The 19,556-nt window shown below is 38.9% G+C and overlaps 1 protein-coding gene across 1 annotated transcript; it reads right to left on the bottom strand.

Annotated features, from left to right (window-relative positions):
* Positions 1 to 3,205: 3,205 nt before the first annotated feature.
* On the bottom strand, positions 3,206 to 19,347 carry LOC128934440 (interleukin-1 receptor-like 1). Its single transcript, XM_054272018.1, has 10 exons — positions 19,278 to 19,347; positions 16,868 to 17,069; positions 16,431 to 16,599; positions 16,188 to 16,350; positions 13,921 to 13,989; positions 11,928 to 12,060; positions 11,678 to 11,835; positions 7,515 to 7,658; positions 5,409 to 5,567; positions 3,206 to 3,580 (listed from the first exon to the last, which is right to left on the bottom strand). Exons 1-10 carry the CDS (start codon positions 19,342 to 19,344, stop codon positions 3,234 to 3,236), a joined length of 1,611 nt encoding a protein of 536 aa, XP_054127993.1. The 5' UTR covers positions 19,345 to 19,347; the 3' UTR covers positions 3,206 to 3,233.
* Between the last annotated feature and the right edge of the window lie 209 nt (positions 19,348 to 19,556).

The following is a 19,556-nucleotide window of genomic DNA, read 5'->3' as shown; positions in this document are numbered from 1 at the left end:
GTCAATCTGCTCTCCAGAGTCCCTTGAGGTGCCAAAACCACAGAAGTGCAGAGTAGAAACCAAAGAACATTAAAACTCTTTGTGGACAATATAATTCAGCAACTAAATTGCCTTGGTGCTGTTTAATTTAAGCTGAAGGCATCCAAACTGAATCTTCTATAAGCTCTCTATGTTTATTCCTATGTTATTATTTCTATGTTTATTTATTCCTATGTTGAAAGAATATTTTTTTTTTTTTTGAGGGGGTGGGGGGGACAGGGCAGACTGCCATTCTGTTATTCCATGAAAGCAGACTTCTTAGTGTACAAAAAGCCAATTTTAATTTTAAAAAAAAGAAAGTTTTTGAAAATCTAGGTTGTTTGTAAGTTGCATATCATAGAACGATTGAGGATGGAAGACACCTCTGGAAGTCATTTAGTCAACCCCCATGCTTAAGATTGTCCAAAATCAAGCCCTGGAGGTTTTTTAGTATCTCCCAGGTTGGAGACTCACAACTTCCCTTGGTAACTTGTGCCACTGCTGGGTCACTCTCACCACAAAACAAACAAAAAAAACAAACCTTTCTGATGTTCAGAGGGAACCTCCTGTTTTTAGGTTTTCACGCCTTGTCTCTGGTCCTGTCACTGGGCATCACTGAGATGAGCCTGACTCCCTCTTGTTTGTACCCTCCCTTCAGTGAGGGACCTCACCAGGCTGAAGAGTCCCAGCTCTCTCTTCCTATGAGAGATGCTCCAATCCTTTCACCAACCCCATGGCCCTTTGCTGTGCTCACTCCACAATGTCCCTGTCTCTCTCCTACTGAGGAGCCCAGAATGAAACGCAGGATTCCTGATGTGCCTTCAGTAGTGCTGATATTTTAATGATGCTGTAAAAGTATTCCACAGTTCTTTTTGTGTTTTTTTTCTAACATTACAAATATGATAACATCTCTAGAATATACCCATTTTAATGCATATCTCATATTTTTTTACTAAAAAGTAAGGAATAACAAAAAATCTGTGACAACTGCTGTATTTTTTAGTCATAATTATGGTCCCATAGTCATGCCCTGGTACTGTAAAAAAAAAAAAGTCCTTTGCCACACTGAATTTGCTCCTTTTCTTCACTGCTGGCAAACCACCATAAGAATTATTTTCCTCTTTTTTTTTTCTGTGCTGACCATGAAACTTGAAAAAAATGTAGCGTCACCACAAGAGCCATGTAGTGAGTTTGTTTTTCACCACCATGACTACATGCATGGCTAACAGGAGTCAATGACACACCAGTATATTTCAGAGTAATTTGGTTCATTTCTCATCCTGTGCAATTCCTCACTGTACCTTCTCCTCATGTCTTTCCAGCTTCAAAAGTCATCCTAGACTTTTCACTTCAAAGATGCTTGCTTATCATCCTTTCTTGTTCATTACAAGCCCAGGACTCAAACTGTATTAAAAACTTATCCTGTGATAATCTTTGAAGTGAATATTCTGTCTTGCTCAGTCACTTATGTGTAAAAATCTTCAAAGTTTATAGGAACAGGCTTTCCTGCTTTTACACATGCCTTAGTGTTGGCATGCTCTCTGTGGGAAGCAATGGTACTGTAGGAACAAACCAAGTCTCACACTGGCATGAATCCATCTTGTGGGGCCTCCACGGAGACAGTAAGTTTTATCCAGAGGTATCTTTAGGAACAGGACCCAGCACAGCACACAATCTAATGAGGTAATTACAAAATGCAACCTTTGATGCTTTATAGTTGTGGTGAAGTGAGCAATGAGTGAATGAACGCTTGAAAATACAACTCATGAGTGAAAAACTGTCTAGTGTGCCATAGATCTTTTAACAGAATTCTGAAAAATATCTATACATATATTTTATGCATGTTTTTTCTACTCCAAATAGCTATCTATAAGTCTGAAGATCCCTATTCAATAAAAACTTAGAGTAAAAGGGAAGAATTTGCCTGCTTTTAATCCTGGACTTGGTAACAATGAGTTACCATTGAGTTAGTTTTCTGCATCTAATTTTCACTTTTTAAGTCTATTCTGTAGCAAGTCTAAAGCTGAAAACTAAGCCTTCTCTGACAGTAAGAATATCCTGGGTTTGAAAATATAAAAAGATTAAAGTTTTCAGGGATACCTGTACTAGAATACATCTTGTTCCTATTCCCCTGAACTAGAAGATTTGGCTCTGACCTTTGCATTTAAGGTTATTTCCTATCAGAAATAAGAAAGTATAACTACACACGAGTATAACTACACTACATCTGATTTCCTATCAGAAATATAAGAAAGTATAACTACACATGAGGCCAAAGCATGGGGAAAAACTGTATAATTCTTGTTGTAAAAAAGCAGTCTATTTTTTTTGGTAGCTTAAAGGAATGCTGTCAGTGTATCAAAAGAACATCCTAAATTTTAATATGTTATTTCTATGTTAAGATAATAATTATAGTAACAGCATGATTATTGTACCTGAAAGACTTAAATTTCCCATTTGTGTGATTCATTTTAATAGATATATAAAATATTTTAAAGTGCATATAAAATACCTTTGTATGTATCAGTGCATTCGTTTCCCTTAACAATGCATGTAAAATATATATATGTATATATCAGTTCATTTATTTCCTGTAACAATGCATATTTTTATATATAGATATATAGATATATCAGTGCATTTCTTTCCCTTAACACTGTATTCACATCAGTCTCAAAAGACTCTTTAGTGAGGCATTCGTACCAAGGAAGAATAAAATTTCATCTTGTGAGTGTCACTATTGAATCAAAAAGGAGTAAGTGTCAGAAAATAGAAGTTAACAAAATAATAACATTATACTTTCTAATTGCAAAATGCACATTATACTTTGTAATCAAATAATACAGAAGGCATTTATATTTTATCAACTGCATTAGAAAGATGAATTCAACCTGCAAGGCTTTCGGTTATTCACAATCATAACTTTCTGTTATATATACAACTATATCTAGAAAGAGTATAGGCACATTTGGTTTTCTGTGACATGCAAAATTCTCCCCAAAATCTAGAATTATTTATTTAGACCTCTCATACCTGTAAAATATCCCCTCAGTTTCCTAGACTTCTTCCATCAATTTACCCCATTGTTACTCAGTAGAAGGACTGAAAAAAAAGTTCAAAAAACACAGCCAGACTTCCAGACTGTACAGTCATTTCCTTTCCTTTCTGAAAGGACAAACAGCTTGTAGTCCATCCTGATGGTGCAGCACTGTTCTTCACCTGGTGTCAGCCACGTGTGAGGGCCTGCGTGCCAGCGGCATACGGAACCTCACCTGCTTCCAGAACTTAGAACTGGGTGACTGTGGGTGCACCGTGTGCTCCTCTTTCCATTTGATGGTGCCTTGCTGCTTAATAAGAAACCTAAGAGATTCCTGAAGCTTCCCGTAACTCCCAATTGTCTCCATTTCCAGAAGGATCACCTTGGTGTCATTTTGAATGAGGGCATTGTATAAAGCAATGTGTTGATCATAAGCATCTTCTTTAGAATTAACCAGCTGGTGTGTCAGCAGCATGATCAGCCTCCTGCTCTTCTGCATCCTCATCTCGATTGCACTGGCTGCATCTAGCAACGTACAAGAAAATGATGAGACACTGATATTACTTTTAAAATTCTTTTGAGATTGGAAACTCCATTTTCATTGCTTTGTAACCAGAAATAATTTGTATCTCACTTCAGTCTGATACAGTTTGTTTATTTATTAGAGAAAGACCAATGGGGCAAGGGGAAAGAAAAGCAAGAAGCCCAAACCAAAAAGCTTTCATTTCAAATTTTTTTTTTTTAGTTGAAACATCAATATGGTCACTGCTTTTAAGTATTGTTAGGAATTTCTATTCCAGTGACCTAGGAACAAATTCAGTAGATCTGACTGTAAGAAAATTGTGTTTGATCAACAGTCTCTGTGTAAGGAATTGTGTTGTACCATGTTTAATGCCTTAGAGATGATCTTGCAATACTTAGCCATGATAAATAGTCATCAGGAGACTTTAGAGTGACTTGCATCTAAGAGGCTTATTTCCAGGTGAGGTTAGACTAAATTATAGTGAATTGTCCTGAGTTATTGTGTGCTAATTTATACACTAATCTGTGCATTGTGTTGGCCTTCACCCTGCAGGGGTAAATCCAGACTTTCAAGGCATCTGTGTGTCAGCACAACAGAAGATGTTTGAATTTCCCACTGCCATGTTAGGGAGAGCTGATCAGTGCTACTGTCCCTGTGATGCTGGGCCAAAAGAGAAGAAGTGGGAGCACAGCTGAGGAAATTCAACGCACCAATTATTTAACAAACTAGCTGATTCGCAGATGCATCAGCCAGCTCCATGTGTGCCCTCTTTTCCTTTCCTGGGGGCTGCCAGACCACTGAAAGAGGTGTAAGATTTTGCCTTTGACAGTTTTGTGAGCTATTGTAGCTCCTTGTGCTGGATCTGGGAATGGTCTGGCTCAACAACTTTTGCGGCTTTTCTTTACCTTCATTTTTTCCAAGGCTAAGCAGCCCTTTCACAACTTTCCAGAAGAGAAGGACATCAAAGATTTCAGCCTCAGCTGAGGGCAGATGAATGACACCAGCCCAGTGCAGATGATTTCAGAAATGTGAAACAGAAAATGCACCAGCTTAGGCTTCATGCCTGCTCACTGACATAGAGAGAAGATCTGGTCTATAGAAGAACCAGGGCACAAGATATACAGAGAAGTCAGCTCTGGAGGAGAGCAGATAGCACCTAGGTGGCAGCAATCATATGTGATAGTGTGGAGGGTGTTAATACGGAAATTAGCACAGATTAATTTACATTATTTCATCCTGAAAGACAAGGAAGCAGGAATAAAGCATACCAATTCTCTCCTGAACTAAAACTGAGTATTATGTGAAGGGAAAATAGAACATGTCAGTGAAAAGAAGCTGAACTTCTTGTGATTCTAACACCCTCATAAAAGGTTGAAAACTCCTGAGTGATAACAGCAAAGGTGTTTCCTTAGCTGAGTTTGTGGCTTTGGCTGAGCTTATGGGTTTCTCCTGTTCCCTGTCTTGTAGTCAGCCAAGCCAGCTCATGGAAGGTTTGGTTGTGGCTTTGCCCAGATAAGCCTGCAGAGAGTTAGATTTTCCAAAGAGCAAGTGTATTTTTAAAAGAGTCACACTCAGGGTCATGTTTCCTGTGCGTTCCAAGATGATAAGAAGTCCGTGCCCTTTCCTAGTGGCTTGCTTCTCCTAGCACACTGGAAAGCACAGAGTGCCCTTGTGACACCTGGCCTGAAAGAGCAGGCAGATGGCTGCTGAGGACATGAGCTTCAAGGTCTGGAATGTAGAGCGACCTCCTACACACCTAAAAGGGACTTGAATCACAATTTGCTCAAGCTTGACAAGTGTTTCAAGTGCATTACCAGATCTGAAACTTACCTTCTCCAGGATATATATCCCTCCCATAAATACACAACGTATATCCACATTTATTTTCCAGAATTTCTGGCATGATTTGGTAAACAAAATATTCCACAAAATTAGCTTCACTGGTGTGGTTTTTGGGGTAGATAACATATGCATCATATATCTTCCCATCTGTAAGGCAAAACAAGAGGAAGGAGTATTGTGTTAACATGAGCTGTCTGTTGCAAAAAGTAGGAGAGAAATAAAAATATCAGTCAATAGTGAAATAGATCTAAGAAGCAGTTCCAGCCAATCTGAATAATGTATATCATCTGGTGCATGTTTGGAAATTAAAGGCTGTGCATATTTGGTGTTTTCCATGATCAATTGTTTTGTCTTGTGTGTTTGTAGCTTTGGAGAACCTGGCCTTTGTATTGTGAAGATTGCATTCCAAAGTATAAGATTTCTACTGATCAATGCATATTAGCATGATATAGCCACGAAGCTCACCATTTGTTTTTTCAGTGATACAATTTGCTATTAACAGGCTTTGTCTCTCAGCACAAGATATTCCATTTAAATTCTTCCATCTTGAAGACTTTATTCATCATTCCCACAACATATCATACACTTGAGTGAAAATCACATTTCTTAGGAAACAGTCTTACAGTCAGAACCAAATAGAAAGTCAAGTATTTATTTCATTCCTTGATTCATTTCTCTAAATTAAGTTTTCCATTACAGCATTTTTATTCTAATCCCAAATGTTTCTTTCTTTCTGGTGGAAATGGCTGTATCCTTTCTTTTGTTGCTGAGGTTCTTGCTCAAACCATTCTAACAATAGATCCTTGGAGAAGCAGCTGAGGGAGCTGGGGTTATTTAGTCTGGAGAAGAGAAGGCTCAGGTTTGACCCTCTTGCTCTCCATAATGATCCAAAAGGAGATTGTAGCCTGGTGTGGGGATCAGCCTCTTCTCCCTGGCAAGCAGTGACAGGACAAGAGGACACAGTGCTAATCTGGAGCAGGAGAGGATTAGGTTGGACATTAGGAAGAATTTCTTCACAGAGAGGATGATTAGGCATTGGAATGGGCTGTCCAGGCTGGTGTTGGAGCCACCATCCCTGGAGGTGTTTAAGCAAAGGCTGGAAATGGCACTGAGTGCCATGGTCCAGCTGACAATGTGGTGTTTGGTCATAGATTGGACTCGATGATCGCAGAGGTCCTCACTGATTCTGTGAGTCTGTGATCCTGTGATTCTGTAATAATAATGAAATATCCATTTCCAGAGTCTGATTAATTTCATCATAAAATATGCTTACATGGAAACTGTCCAAAAAAAGGCATACTTCTTTCCTCTTTAATGAGAAGTAACTAGATCAGCTGTAGATATCTACATGCATACATCTGTGGTAAGAGTCAGCTTCAGATTTAAAATTTGTCCATTTAGCTGGATTTGGTCTCTTAAAAATATGTACTTCATCACATCATTAGGCACTGTCTGCCCTTCAGCTGCCCCCTGCAGAGGGGTCCAGTCTCACTAAAAGCCCTAAGGCAGCCCCAACAGCACCAACTGCTCGTGGCTAGACAGCAGGATCCAGCCACAGATCTCCAGGTTTCATGTCTGAGATGGAAACTTTCCTGTGTGCACTTTCATTTCATACAACTAAATGCAGACATCTGAATCCTAAGCTGAAAGCAGCCAATAAAGCTAGATGGTATGTATTCCTCCAGAAATTATTGCTATCTTTCTTTTTGGCCTACAAAAACTGTGTTGCTCTAACATATGCTTTTATCACATTAGTTATCAGGTTTGTTCCTTTGCATTAGAGAGCACATAACAAGTACAGTTAATAGCACTGTAAATCGGGTTTTCTACATCATTCAGTATTTATGGCAAATACTTTCAATAAAAAACTACAAAACCAGGACTGAATCTCTCTTTTATGTAATTCAGTCCTACAAAACCCAGGAAACAAGGGAATGTAAAGCACTTGCAGAGCTATGTATTACTTCTCTTTACTGAAGGTGTAAGAAAGAGAAGAATCAGGCTCAGGTATCACGGGTTAGCAACTATCAAATAAATTACTTTATGATTTGCCATTTCCCTTTTTTAAAACTTTCTTTCTCAAATCTTACTTACCATCCTTGACTGAGTAGGGCTGGAATATCTCCCGATACAGCAGGACAATATCCACTCGAAAGGACTGGTAAAGGATCACAGAGAGTGCTATTGCACCTAGCAGAACTACAGATCCTGTGATCAGGAGGACATTAGGAAGAACCTCTGCAAAGTAGAGGAATATATGGTTAGCCACAGAGAAGTTAATCAGTGTGCTGAAGTTTTAGGCTCATATCCTTACTTGTGTTAACAGCTTTCAGGAGCTCAAAACAGAGATGAGAAAGCTTCTTCCTTCCCCAGCTGGCATAGCCAACACACAGACCCCTGAACTAGAAGCATACTATATAATAAATATATAATTAATATTCACTTTGTTGAATCCAGACCTACTTATGCTAAAAACCACAGCTGACAATGATGTTTAAGTAATCTGTGACTTTCCAAAACTGGTAATAACACAACCATTTTGTGAGACATCTAAGCCTACGCATGAAAATCCACAAAAGGACAAATGGAGGCTTCTGGCATGATTGCACAAATAGGATACAAAGAGTGTGTGCAAGTAATGAAATCTGCAAGATAAGAGAGCTAAGATAGCACTAGACAAGCAGGAAAACAGAACACGTCCTGGTCACAGAAATAAAATAAACAATGAGAAGTCAGATGATGTTCTCTCCTGCCTTTTCCTTTCAAGAGGGTCAAGAAGCATGTAATAGCAATGATGAGTAAGAGAAACTGAGATAGAAAGGAGCCACCCACTTTAGTTCCAATTTCCCTCATGGAAGAGTTCTAGAATCTGTCCATCTTTACCTCAGAGGTGAAGATTTATCACAGATAGATTAAGTCTAGATATGTGGAAAACATTTTTTACATTGAAGGTGGTAAAACAGAGGAACAGATTGCCCAGAAAAACTGTGGGTCCCCCATCCCTGGAAGTGTTCCAGAATGGCTTGGATGGGGTGCTGAGAGATTTGGTCTAGTGGAGGGTGTGCCTGAGAAATTCTGCTGAAAATGTATATAAATGAAGAGTTTACAAATACATTTTCACTTTCCTCTGGTTGGTTTTGAGGCAAATTTAACAAGATTTTCACAGTCTTTACATTTATTTCTTTGGAGTTTAAAGGGGAAAAGAAATTCTAGGCTTGTGAGGAAGCTTACCTCACCAGAACTAGATCAGGAGGAAACACCTTTCAATAAGATTGGGCAAGAAAACAGTCAGTTCCTTCTTAAGTGAAATTTGACCATATTTTTAATAGTATCCCATGATGCCTATTAAGGAACTTCATCCTTGTTGACCCCTTCAAATTTTGGTATTTTATCCATTTCCCTGCTCAATACACACAGACAAAGTAAGGAAACCCCTTTCACTACCTGGAGGGGCTGCCCCAAGCACCAGAGTGTGATGTTGTTTCTTACTGATACATTTGTTGACAGCATGCTCATCATAACATTACAATTACTGGTGCATTGCATTAAGTCTCTATAATCTGGAGAAGAAGCAGGTTCCAGCATCAACGTTTGCAATTGCAAACCTAAAAAACACTGTTTATATTTGCACTGATTAGACCAAGGCTGGAAAAGAAGCCAATGTGCCCATGCAGTTTGGAATGTGTCTTCACAGAGGTCTTCCTGGAAGAGCAGGTTCAATTCCCAGTAATGCTGGCTTAGCCCCTAATTTCTCTGGTATTAACTAATGGACATTCACTAATTTCATTCACTAGTGAACATTCAGCACAGTGGGGGCAGGTGCCACAAACCCCTGAACAAGGCTGAATAGATCCTGTTGTTCCATTTGACTTTACTGCATCATTTAGCAGCTGAGCTCATGAGTAAGCTATGTTCTATTTATATTCAAGAGTAATGGGAATACAGAACTATCAGCTCACAAGAGCTAATACTGGAAAGGCCAGAGAAAACATGTCAGAAAGCAACTTTTGAAGGAGTTCCAGACAAACTCCAGAAGAGCAGCAGTTTTTTCTATCTTCTCTGGCATCTAAGGTGGATGCACTTCCAGACAGTGAAAGCAGAGATCTGTGTCTAGAGTTCCTGTCCACATCAGCCTACAAAACATGAGCCAAGAGGTTAGCTTTAACATTAAACATCTTTGAAGAAGAACAGAGATGATGCTTTCTGAACTTTATCTCTGCTTTGAATAACTGCAAAAAAAAAGCATTAACAGGGTAGTAGCTAGCAGACACAAGTTGTGCTGTGAGAAACACTAAGGAGCAATCATATATTTGGAATTTTTTCTCTATTAAATACAAACATACAAACAAAACAAACAAACAAAAAAGAGTGTGCACATCCTTATTACACATTTACAAGGTGAGAGGCACAAGTGAATCCTATATAGCATTTTTATTATTCTCAGAAAGAAGAGACACTGCTTTAACATAAGTATTGCTGAGCTTTGAGAGAACTGAGTGAAGAAAACTAAAGCAGAGCACAGCCACTTTTGGACATAGCATTGCTGACACCAACAGCGTTGAGGAGCAGAGGCAGACACCTTGTCAACAGCAGCAACAAGGACAAGGGCACAGATATCCACACAAAAAAGGTAGCAATGAAAGCAGGGTCACAGCCAAGAGCTTTCATGAACATTAACTGAAGACCTATGAACAAAAAACAAAATAAGATTTGTCTATAACAGAAATAAGACTCAATGATTCATGGGATGAATACAGGATATGCTATATGTTCTCCTTCATCTAGTCTGTAATATGGGGCCAACAAGAGACTTGTACTAATAAACAAAAGCTGTTACTCAGTTTCCTTCCCTCTCATTGCAAGTGCACTCCCACACAGGTGCTCCAGTGCAAAGCTGGTGTACTGCCAGCTTCCTGAGTGATGCTGCACTCAAACTCACCTATCCAGCCAAAACATCTCATGCCACCTTCCTGCTGGTGCTATTCTGCTGTTACAATTCACCTACATCTCTTCTAGTCCAGGCTTGCAAGGAAATTTGTCCAGGCCTTGAAGCCATGATCCTGTAGAAAGTCATGAGCAGTCGAGGATACAGCAGGACATGGGTCTGTGCACACCCTGTCATCACAGTACACTGGATTTTACTCTTCCCAACACTCTCTTACAGAAAACTGTTAAAGGTCTTGACATTTACTTTCAAAATCCTCGAGAAAAGAGAGTAGCTTTAGATTACATATTAGGAAGAAGTTCTTTCCTGCGAGGGTGGTGAGGCACTGGAACAGGTTGCCCGGAGAAGCTGAGGATGCTCCATCCCTCTGTTCAAGGCCAGGCTGCTGGAGCTCTGAGCAACTTGGTCTAGTGAAAGGTGCCCCTGCCCTTGGCAGGGAGTTTGGAACTAAATGATCTTTAAGGTTCCTTCCAACCCAAACCATTCTATCATTCCAAGATTCTTGGTGGTTAACATGTCTGAAGGAGTGAAAAAGGAAACAATTGATCACAGCTGCTTCTTGAGCCCTCACAGACAGAATTGCATTTTCTGCCATAGGAATCTGATTCAGAGGTGTTGGCAACAGTGCTTAGGGATCTGGCTATCCCTATTAAAAAAGAAAATTCCCATATGAGCTAAGGATTATCTCTGTCCCCACCATTTACTGCCCTGGATTTTCTTTCTCTTTCAGGTACTACTAGAACCAGGAAATTAAAAACAAAACCAAGGGATAGCCTTTGAAGCGCTACTCACACCTCTGTGTGGCACAGAGGGAACACAGTGGCACTCAGAGAAGATAAAGAGTGACTTTGAAGAGGTGATTCTCACAACATTCAGTCCAAAAAGGTCACTACAGTAGATGCAGTCTAGTAAGGAATACAAACTGGCAAAGCAGCAGCTGAAACCCTTACATTTAAAGTTTGCCTATTTTCTGCCACACTTTTATACTACAGACAATAGTTCTATTTGTCACAGTGGAGAAATATCCTAGAAACAGGATATTCTTATCACAGAGCTGATACAGTCACGCTCTGTGTATTTCATCTCTTGCTGACCCTGTTTGAATAATGTCCCACTCTCTCCCCAACCCCAAGGACAAGGACTCAGACACAAGAATTTTGCAACTGGCTGGAACTTGTAGGGAAGAAGCAGCCTGGTTTTGTTTCTTACTAACTGAAATTTTTTTACTATCTGAAACAAATAATAAAATAAACTCACCAGCATATTTCAAACTCAGTGCAAATTGTAAAGAATCAAAATTAAAAACTCCTACCCTTAGATTGCACTTTGAGTTGTAACGTCACTGTGACTCTTGTGCTGTACAGTGTGTTCAATGCTATACATGTGAAATTTGACTGCAGATCCTCCTTTTTTACTTCAGTAATATTCAAAGTTGTCTCTCCATAGTATACTTGCTCATGATCATCAAAACTAATAGAAAGAGAAAGAGATGGTACCATTGGTTTCAATTGCTAGGCACAGTTTGTGTAGAAGAAAGATTATTCTGTGTTATGTGGACTTACAAATGAGTTTCTCTATGAAATCTTGTAAAAACAATTCTTTTCACTGACATGTTATCCACATCCCAGCTGACAGCAGCCAGTGGTTGTTTGTTAATCCCCAGGCGGGCCCGACATTTCAGAGACAAAGCAGCACCTAATCAACATACAGAGATGTAAACATTCCTTGATGAAAAACAAGGAAAATTATATTTTCCTCACAACACCTTTCCCTACAAATCTTCATAAAACTTGTGAGTTTTGTCATAATATTTTTTTGAACTACTGCTGAAAAAATGATACATAGAACAGAGAAAAAGAAATAACAGGAATTTTTCAGCAAATGATCTAATAGCACACCAAGGATTACAAAAGGAATTATTTATATTTATTATGATGAAGACAATATCCCCTTAACTTGTGATGCTTGACACATATGATCAGCTGGATTATATGTGGAGGAACATAGGATAGATATGGTGGTTAACACACAAATGTACACATAAATAATCTAATTAAATTTCAGCATCTATTATTTTGCGACTTGCGTGCAGCCTTATCTTGGATTTTATTCAAGCTGGACAAAAGTAAAGTAAGCCAGTCCAGGCAATACTAAAACAGGAAATTACTTATTAAATATTCCCCATTAGGAAATATTTATTTCAAAGTAAGGGCCACCATTGCACCAAAAGAAACTACAATTTAGACATGTTAAATTGTTTCCATGTAAGTCTGCATCTAAGCAGGTCTTAGATAAGAATATTAAATCTTATGGCTAGAACATGATTGGTATTAGGGAGCATGGGGAAACCCCTTCATTTTTGCAAACAGGAGACAACAGAGCCAGTACAGCAATTGGGTTTCAAATGCAAAGTGAATTTTCCCTGTGTAAGCACTATCAGAGTGACAGGCAGAGCCCACAGAGCACTGGGCACTGACCATCTTACTGGAGAAAGCTTGTCCTCGAGCAGAGACCATCTAATTTCTGGGGAAAACAGCTAAAACAGCTGGGGGAAAGAGGAATAAAATAATGGGAATGAGAGTCAACTGACAAGTCTCTGAGCCCCAGCACATGGCACAGAGAGGGCTGTGGACCCCTGCAGTATCTGCTGCCTGAGCAGTCTTGCTGTAGGACAGAAGCAGAGGAGTGTAGGTACAATCCCTTCTCCCACTGGCCCAGTTTCACCCCACTTGCCCTGGCAGACAGATCCTGGATTACCTATTTAGGTTTCTGATGGGTTTAGTCTCTTGCTGGAGAGCTCCACCTTTCCCACTGACTGCAGACAAACCCTCACTCCTGCCAGGAACACCTTATCCTGATGATGCAAGCTAACCAGGATGAATGTGAATCCCTGGGAACATCCATAGCCCGGACAGCAGGGAGCCAGGAGCAAGCCCTGCATCATGGGCTGTCCAGCTGCTCTGTCTCAATCCACTGCTGGGTCCCGTCCTTCTGCCCTCCCAGTCCTCCTTCAGCTCTTCCAAGCAGGCTGTCTGATCACTGCCAGCCAGCTTGGGTATGAGACAGGCAGTGCTCCTCAGCCTCAGAGCCAGCAACCAGCTCCTTGCTCTCCCTCATTCCTCGGCAGAGACACAGGCACTGTCTCCACGTGGGGACTGAGGGTAGCAAGGAGCAGCTCTAGCCACAAGAACAGTCCATCCTTCCCTCTCAGGGGTACCATCAAGCAGTTTTGAGGGATTTAACCACTGCCATCTTTGAAGTGGATGGAAGCTGTCACCTTTCAGCTGAGATGTAATGATTCACTCTGTGAATAATCCAAGTGTATTCCGGTGAGAGTAGAACAAGTTGATGAAATCTTCCTAAACTTCACTTAATGCCTAAATAACACATCAGTTATATCTAACTTCACACCTCTGAGCCTGGAGGGAATTAAATATGGTAAATATTATGGTACAAAACTGTGATGAGAAGTTCCATCATTACATCTTCTTGAAGATACGTCTTCTAGACCATTACAAAATGTTAATTTAAAAACAAATTAAAATTTGTACTCACCAAGCTCTGCTTCTATTACATCTTCATTCTTTGGAAATATGATTTGAGGTGGTAGAGGTGAGTATTTTACTTTAGAAATTAAAGAGGAAAAGAAAGTATGCATTAACAAGTTGTGAAAATGCATTTTGTAAGATAAGATTTGTAATCTGTACAATTAATATTTTATGATCCCAAAACAGAATTGCAAACTAACAGTGTTTCACATACTTCTTGGGATCATCAGGTTTTATTCCTACAACCAAATATCTCTGGGGAGTATGTACATGTTAATATCTTCAGTATTTATTCCCCATCTATGTACCTTTGTACATAGAAAGTAAGAAAAAAAATTAGGTTTTGAAATACTGTATTAGCTGCTGAGTGGGGGAAAAAAGCAAATGCTGTTATATAGACTTGTATGATTTCTCAGCTGTTTTGGGGTTTCTCAACTGTTTTGGAGTCTCTAAAGAGACATTTGAGAAATTACTCATATCCATTATATGAAATAGCTAATACATACTTTTATGCAGAATCTGAACCCCAAACATATTGCTTTCTAACTCTTTGCTCATTAAGCTTTTCCACCCCAAGGCACCTCTGTGAAACACGTATTTCCAAAAAAATTCTGTAGGAAGACATTGCAGTCCCTGCTTCCCAGACTGACAGGATATGATAACATAGATGTCAGGAGAGAGCCAGTAACTTCCCAGCTGCCTGACTATGCTAAGTTCTTGGCTGCCAGAATTCAGAGGCAGAAACTCCTCTGGATCAGCATGGATCTGCAAGGCAACAGGAATGTGCATCATAACTCTCTAATATTAACCAAACAGAACAGTTCCACTCATCAGCATACGTATTTTAAGGTCTGATAAAAACTCAAAGTTGCCATTAAGTACTTTGAGTTTAGAAAACCCTGGAGCAGACATGCCAGACCCAGCCTAGATTTCACATGTTATGTTGTGATCTCTTCTTTCTGCAATGCTTTCAAAAGAAAGCGAGATGAACTTCAAGATCTGCCTGGATGTAACAAAGGCTTTTATAAATTTGAATGTCTTTGGGCCAAATAAAACCCAGAAATTTTTGTTGTAACCCAGGAAGAACACCATTCCAGAACAGTTAGAGAAGTTTTGATGGAAGTACATTCAAACAAAAATTGTTAGGCAGAGCAAGTGTCATGGAAAGCATGATTGTGATCATGTAGAGCAACAGGCAGAAAAGGAGGAAAAGCACAATGTTTCCCAGCTACTGAACTAGATCTCTGCTCAAGCTGTCTTCTGTCCAGCTCAGAATAGTCAGAATGAACTCTGCTACTGAGATCTGGGCATAGCAGCAAAAACTGCATCCAAGGCTCCCACATTCCAGGTCTGCACTCTGCCCACAAGCTGTGTGCCTCCCCAGAGCAAAAAGGCCTGATGCTCAGTCTGCAAATGAACATCACTTTTTTTTAAAAAAAAAACAAGCAAAGTAACTACACAGCAACAAAACAACCATCTGAGCCAACTCAAGCCTTCCACCATCCCCCAAGAAAAGGTTTTCCTGACTATTTTTCTACTGATCTGATTACAGAACTGAAGATGCATTTTGAAGTTTTGCAAGTTGATGCAATCTGAAACTATGAATTTCTGTGCACCATTTCCTGGACACCATCCAAATACAAAGCCTTCCTTAGGAGACTGCATCCTAGAGGCAACCCAAAGTCCACACATCTCAGTCATATTGGCTATGTTCAAAATCACAGAGACATAGTAATCCCTGAGATCCATCCATTTTCTATTTCTAGCTATATTTTGTCTCATTAAAGACAAATCTAAAATTTTTTTTCAGTTCTACTACCAAATAAATGTTAGATGGTTGAGACAGACCACAAGGCATTAAGCTGAAGGCCATCAACACATGACTGATTTAGTGACCACCAGACAGTCCTCACCAGCCACAGATTCTGCTGCCCTCAATAAATAGAAAGCAGAGCATAGTGGCATTCCACTGAGGAGATCCCTCATTTCAGAAATGTGCTACCAGAGAACTCTATCAACCACAGCATCTAACCAGAGTCATCAGAACCTTTTAAACAAAAATCTGAATGAGACCAGGTCTGACTTTACTCCATCTTACTCAATGTGGGTGACCATCCACAAAATTCATCTAATAAAGCTGATGTAATTCTTAAATAATATGATAAAACAAACCAACCAAAATGCTTTCTCTTTTTAATGTACAAAAGGAGTTTCCCTTGCTCTAAATTGACATTAGTCTTTTAATCTTAGCAAGCTACAGAATTATTGTCTTACCCCCACTTATGAAAATTCTTGTTGCTGATACATTAAACACATTTCCTTTATGGGTATAAATAAATTGACAAGTATAATAACCATCATCCTCCCTTCTTGGATTCTCAATATAAACATATTTCTCTTTCTTGAAGTATCTCTGTCCCTTAAGAGGTTTGCAGTCCTGGAAAAGAAAAATGTGTTTGGTTGCAAAGAGCTTTTCAATATTTTGACCTACATTGGCACTATCAGGGTTTCATTTACCTTATACCACTGGACAATAGTAGCATTCTTATAGTTATCAATGGTAGGACAAACAACTCTTCCTGTTTGAGTGTCATTTGGGTAACGAATCCGACTTGGGAAACATTCTCCTGGCTTGTATGAATGCACTTGCACACTCACGTTGTACGACTTCGTGCGATTACTTGAACTTCAAAAATGGAATAAGGTATGTCAGTGACTGCATTTTTACATGGAATATATCAATGTTTATAAAAAATGTGTGTCATTCTATAAACATGTGGATGATTATTGTATTTCAGTCGCAGCTTGGTTTTAATGATCTGCCATAAAAATAGCAGTTGCAGGATGAAAACTTATCTTAAAAAGTCATCATGTCCAAAAATTTAATTATAATATATTATCAAAACATATATTCTTGCCAGTCTTACACCTTCCACTTTCCATGTGGCACTTACAAATGTGTTACACAAGTGTAGTTTCCAGAATCCTCTCTAGAAGTTGGCAGAAACCAAAGAAATCGTTCCATGGAAAACACTCGTGATCCCTTCTCTTCCGCAGGAATTCTTGTGTGAGTGTCCATGCGATACCAGGCGATGTTCACTGATGAACTCCATTTGGGACCTTTTATAACAAAGGCCTCACCTTCCATAGCATCAACTGCAATTGAGCAAAAGATTAAAATCTCAGGTAAATTAAACCTTTGTCCGCTGGGACAGAGAACTTGGCATTAGTGGATCAGCGGGCCAGTCATGTTCCTCTACCCTCCCTGAGCTTTCGGAGATGATACACAGCAAGCTTATTTTCACTAGATGGTTTTCCAACAAAAATTTTGTTTACCTTGAGCTATGGAGCCATTTGTTTCCAAAAACAGGAACTAATGTGGGAGGCACAAATAAACAAGCAAATCCCTAGGTTCTAAGTGGAGACGCAGTAAAAAACAAGAGGATTTAATTGAAAAAATAGTGATTTCTTACAATGAGATTATTATGTAAATCTTTGCCTGAAATACTGTTTCTATTCAAAAAATTAATTAAAACAAAGAAAAATACGGCTTTAATGTAGTTATCTTTCCTTACTTCAGTATAATGAATATTTTTTTATGCAATGGATGAGTGCTTTTTTTCCTGCTTTTTTAATACAGAGAAATGAAGTTGATTTTTTTTTCCCTGGAAGAAAAAAATCATAGAAGGAAGTCTGTAGATTAGATCCTTAGGAAAAATAAAATATATAAAATAAAATAAAATAAAATAAAATACAAATAAAAACAGGCCCTCTCTGAAGTTCATGGAAATAAGGTGGGAAAAAAATGAAAGCAATGTGATAGCCTGAAAGGAAGAATCTGATGAGAAATCAGATTCTGGGAAGGTGAAAAGATACAGAAATAACTGAGACAAACAAGAAGCTTAGAAAAATAAACCACATGTGATCACACATAAGAAAATCTGGGAGTAAGACACGAATATTTTCAGTTGGTTATTTTTTTTAGCTGAATATACTTCTACTTTTGAATACTCAAATTGGTCCAGAGAAACTAGATTCAAGCAATTGTGATAAATACGTAAGTGCTCAGGTACCTAAATAGTGTACTGGCCACTGAAAACAACCTGGAAGTTAAATTGCATTCTAAGGAGCAAAAGATTGGAGTATGAGCAAGGATGGTGACAGAACAAAGATTGAGATTGGCAAAGGAGCTGCAGTAGATAAAGGAGCATGAAAATGAGAGTAGATAACCAAACAGCTAACCAAAACAGACAGTGTCTCTCAAAAATGACACTTTGCAATGGTGGCTTTAGACATGTAGGTGCACAAATGAGGAGGTGAGAGTCTACATGATGGACACTTCTGCTCTTGTTCTTTCTGAAGAAGTGGTCAATTTCCACTGATATTGTCATCTCACTCACTAATTTGGGGCTCCTAAATTAGCCAGCTATGAGTATGAGGAACCTCAACCCTACAATTTTAACAGTTTTACCACCCACAAGCCTTGCAAAGACACTTGGACATATCAGGAGGGGGTCAGAAAATGCAACATTGCCCCACCAAAGGTAGAACATATTGGAAATACAGATTTCTGAGGAAAAATAGTGTGGAGATGGAAGATATTGAAAAAGAAAGGCCTCATTTTAATTCAATGACATCCATGAAAATAATTTTGCCAAATTCTTCAGCAGAATTTGGCACCTTAATAAATATCCTTTGCTTGAATCTTAGCATTCCTATTGTAAAATTGACAATACGGAGAAATATTTAGAGATCATATCTTACAGAATTTTTCAGATAAATGAGCATCTCAGCTCAAGAATAGAAGTACATGAGCACTGTACAACACTGTGTCCCTGGTCAGCATTATATAGCTGAGTCAATAGAGCTGGCCCATCATAAATAGTTTACTGCTCTGGACATTGCCCCTGTGCAGGGAAACATTATTGTTACACTGCATTTTTCAATTAACATCCCCAAATTTAGGACATTAAAGAGCATTTCTGTGGAGAACAGCGCCCATTTACACCCCTGATTCAGCAGGGTGCATATGCATACATGCTGCTCAGTGCAATTAAAGCATGTTCTAGGAGTTTGTGCCCAGCTGGGAACTGGAGCACCAGCTACTCTCAAATTCTTTCAAGAAGACCCTTTTCTTTCTGCTTGCAGAGGTGCTAAGTGACAGAAGTTGAAACTACACTTGCTGTCATAGAAATGGACAGTGTTTGGTGCATTTTAATATACTTTAAAAGCTAGATTTTAAGTTGTGATTTCTGGCTTGAGGTGAACTCACTAGGCTTAAAAATAAAACCACTAATTAGGAAACAGCCTACGCATTTGTACAGAACAAACCTTATCAGAAAGTATTTTTAAAATGTGACTTACATGTTTCAGATGTCATGGAAACTGAAAGGAAGGTAGATAGGAGGATCAAATCTATAAGCTTCATCATATTTCTAAACTAGGAAGAAAAAACATTGATATCTTAGAATATACTCTGACTTTATCAGTAATGCTGTATCAATGTACATCAGAAAACCGAACAGAAAATTATATCATGCAGTGATAAACAGCATCATGTGAGCTGCTCTGTACACTGTGTGCAGCCGTTTTGCAGCTTTGAGGTGAAGTTATTTATTCTATCACCATTGAAACTACAGTTAT

Source organism: Melozone crissalis, unplaced genomic scaffold (genome assembly GCF_028551555.1).
Source record: "Melozone crissalis strain CALT ecotype California unplaced genomic scaffold, PUWL_Pcris_2 ptg000013l_1, whole genome shotgun sequence".
Lineage (NCBI taxonomy): Eukaryota > Metazoa > Chordata > Aves > Passeriformes > Passerellidae > Melozone > Melozone crissalis.
The sequence above is the reverse complement of the archived record's forward strand: the minus strand, read 5'-3'. Positions and strand labels throughout refer to the sequence as shown.